General features: G+C 42.4%; 1 protein-coding gene across 1 annotated transcript in view; it reads left to right on the top strand.

The window, feature by feature from the left end:
• COQ5 (coenzyme Q5, methyltransferase) overlaps positions 1-3,573 on the top strand; it is a 36,323-nt gene that overhangs the window by 19,848 nt on the left and 12,902 nt on the right. The window contains exon 3 of the mRNA XM_006151525.3: positions 1,168-1,389. Coding sequence (XP_006151587.1) covers positions 1,168-1,389 — 222 coding nt within the window. The remainder of the gene's footprint in view (positions 1-1,167; positions 1,390-3,573) is intronic.

A 3,573-nucleotide genomic window follows, 5' to 3' on the forward strand; every position in this document is an offset into this window, starting at 1 on the left:
TTTTTATATACAGAATTTTTAATTTTATTTACTCATTTACTTATTTTAATTTGACCAGAGCAAGAGAGAGAAAGTGAGAAAGCTAGTCACCAGGTCCGGAATTCGAGCCATGCTTGTTCATGTGGGAGTGTCCAGTGCCTTAACCACCACGCCACCTGCTGGTCCCCAACTCTCTATTCCTTTTCTTTGTTTAAAAAGAAAAGTTACCTTTGAAGTATGTATAAACATTTTGTTGTTGTTGTTGTTTTTTAAGTTTTTGTTATGGGGTACATGCGCTTGTCAGAGAGAGACAAAGACAGAGAAAGAAGTAAAAAATCGGGACCAGCAGTTGGCATAATGGCTATGTCACTGGACTCCCATGTAGTTGACCATGGCTCAAGTCCCCGACCCAATGGCTTAAACTCACTCCAGGCACATGTGCATGTATGCCCAAGATCCTGAGAGGAGAATGGAGGAGAAGGGATTGCAGCATGGCCATCCCCCCTGGGAGGTGATTTCTCGCTTTCTGTCTCTTTGTCTCTTATCTTTCTTGTGAGCACACATGCCCTATAGCAAAAACCTCTAAAAAAAAAAGTAAAAAATCACTTCCAGGGGGTGGAGGTGGGGGGCGGGGGATGGCCATGCCACAATTTCTTTTATCCTCCAGTCTCCTCTACAGATTTTGGACAAACGCACACCTGGTGTCATTTTCAAACCTCTGGGTCAAGGACCTGAAACATGTAGTTGGCCATGTGGGATCCAGTGCTTTAAACTCTGTGCCACTTACTGGCCTGAAACTTTCATCTTCATACATTCATCCAATCCTGTACTTTTTTTTTGCTCCTTTGGGTTTTTTGTTTTTTTGTTGTAGAGAGATTTTTGCCGTAGGGCACATGCACTTGCCAGAGATACAGAGAGACAGAAAGTGAGAAATCACCCCCCTACCTGGGGAGGTGGCCACACTAGGATCCCTTCTTTCTCCATTCTGTTCTCGGGATTTTGGGCACGCACGTACATGCGCACCCAGCATGAGTTTGAAGCCACCAGGTCCAGGACTTAAACAGTGGTTGACTAGCTGGTTACGTCCAGCGACATAACCATTATAGCATCTGCTGATTCCGCTCCTTTGAGACTTAAGAAATGTTTTTATTTGGTTTTTGCATCTTTTCTCTTGTTGACTTCCCACAGGTGACATAGCCTTCCGATTCCTTAATTATGTTCAAACACAGCATCAGAAAAAGCAGAAGAGGCAGTTAAGAGGCCAACAAAATGTATCATGGGAAGAAATTGCCAAAACATACCAAAATGAAGAGGATTCCTTGGGCGGTTCCCATGTCATGATCTGTGATATTAACAAGGAGATGCTGAAGGTTGGCAAGCAGAAAGCCATTGCTCAAGGATACAAAGCTGGTAAGTCCTCAAGGAAATAGACACAACAGGGAATGATTCTGTATTTATAAAATAAGACGGAAGGGGATACCAGCTGTTGGCGTAATGGCTATGTCACTTGACTCCCATGTAGTTGACCACGGTTCGAGTCCCAGACCCGGTGGCTTAATCTCATGTCGGGTGTGTGTGCATGTGTGCCCAAGATCCCGAGAGGAGAATGGAGGAGAAGGGATTGCGGCATGGCCATCCCAACTGGGGGGTGATTTCTCGCTTTCTGTCTCTGTCTTTCTGGTGAGCGCACACGCCCTATAGCAAAACCTCTCCAAAAATTAAAAAAAAGAAAAGTGGGAAGGGACCTGGCAGATGATGTGATGGCTAAGATACTGGACTTGCACCTGGTCGACCACAATTCAAGTCCTAGACCTGGCAGCATGCTTTCCCAATTTCCTTCTCTATCATTCTCTAATCAAATTAATAATGATAATAAAATAAATTATATATATATATATATATAAAACATTTAAAAATTTTTTTTCATTTGGCCTTCTGCTTATTTTAACATCATTTTTTTTCAAAGAATTATTTTATTTGACTTTGGGACGAGCAGTTGGCATAATGGCTATGTCACTGGAGTCCCATGTAGTCGACCGTGATTCGAGTCCCGGACCCAGTGGCTTAAACTCATGCCAGGCACATGTGCATGTATGCCCAAGATCATGAAAGGAGAATGGAGGAGAAGGGATTGCAGTGTGGTCATCACCCCGGGGCGATTTCTCACTTTTTATCTCTCTGTCTCTCTCTGTCTTTCTGGTGAGCGCACGCTCTCTATAGCAAAAACCTTTACAAAAAATATAAATAATTATTTTATTTGACTTTATTTATTTATTTATCTATTTTAATTTGACCAGAGACAGACAGAGCAAGAAAGAGGGAAGACGAGAAAGCAAGCCACCAGGTCTAGGACTTGAGTCATGGTTGACCTTAACCACCATGCCACCTGCCGGCCCCCTATTTTATAACATTTTAAAATACCTTTTCCTCATAGTTTGAAACAGGAGCCAAGAGTGGTGTTTTCCTTATGTTCTCTTGGCTATTCACTATCCCAGTATGAATGGCAAATTTAGTTGGAAGAAACATAGTCTAGAATGTAATGTCATTGTTTGTTTTACAGAGTAATTAAACTATGTTAGATTTAAGAATCAGGGACTTACTTTGGTGGGATAGGGACTTAACCAAAGTAATCTAAGGAGTTTTCAAAAAGTTTATGGGGGGGGACCAGCAGGTGATGTGGTGGTTAAGGCGCTGGACACGCCCACATGGCCAACCATCAAGTCCCGGACCTAGTGACTTGCTTTATCACTTTCTCTCTCTCTCTCTCTCTCTCTCTGTGTCTCTCTCTGGTTAAATTAAAAAAAAATAATAAAATGAATGAATAAGTAAAATAAAATAAATAATTCTTAAAAAAAAATGTATAGAGGGACCAACAGATGGCATAATGGTTATGTCACTGGACTCCCATGTAGTTGACCACAGTTCAAGTCCTGGACCCGGCAGCATAAAACTCAAGCCAGACACCTGTATGTGTGTGCCTAAAATCCTGAGAGGAGACTAAAGGAGAATGGATTGAGGCCTGGCCATCCCCTCTGGAGGGGGGGGGAATTTCTTGTTTTCTGTTTCTCTCTGTCTCTCTGGCAAGCATACATGCCCTATAGCAAAAATCTCTTTTAAAAAAAAAGTTGGTAGAAAATGTGTGTTACTGGAACCAGCAGGTGGTGTGGTGGTTGGAGTACTGGAAACCCACATGATGGACTATGGTTCAAGTCCTGGACCTGGTGGCTTGCCTTCTTACTTCCTCTTTTTCTCTGTCTGGCGAGTGCATGTGCCCTGCAGTGAATTAAATCATAATAATGATAATTAATAAATAAATAGCTCTTTAAAAAAAGAAAATGTGTGTTACTGAAAAACTGTGGATTTCAATTTTTATTTTTGCACCAAAATAAACTCATACTCATTTGTCTTGAATTAATTAAAAACAAAAAACCTTTCCCCCAGGGAACCAGCAGTTAGCATAATGGCTATGTCGCTGGACTCCCACGTAGTCGACCGCGGTTCGCGTCCTGGACCCGGTGACTTAAAACTCACGCTGGGCGCGTGTGCATGCGTGCCCAAGATCCCGAGAGGAGAATGGAGGAGAAAGGATTGCAG

This window comes from Tupaia chinensis, unplaced genomic scaffold, assembly GCF_000334495.1.
Source record: "Tupaia chinensis unplaced genomic scaffold, TupChi_1.0 Scaffold000320_1, whole genome shotgun sequence".
NCBI lineage: Eukaryota > Metazoa > Chordata > Mammalia > Scandentia > Tupaiidae > Tupaia > Tupaia belangeri.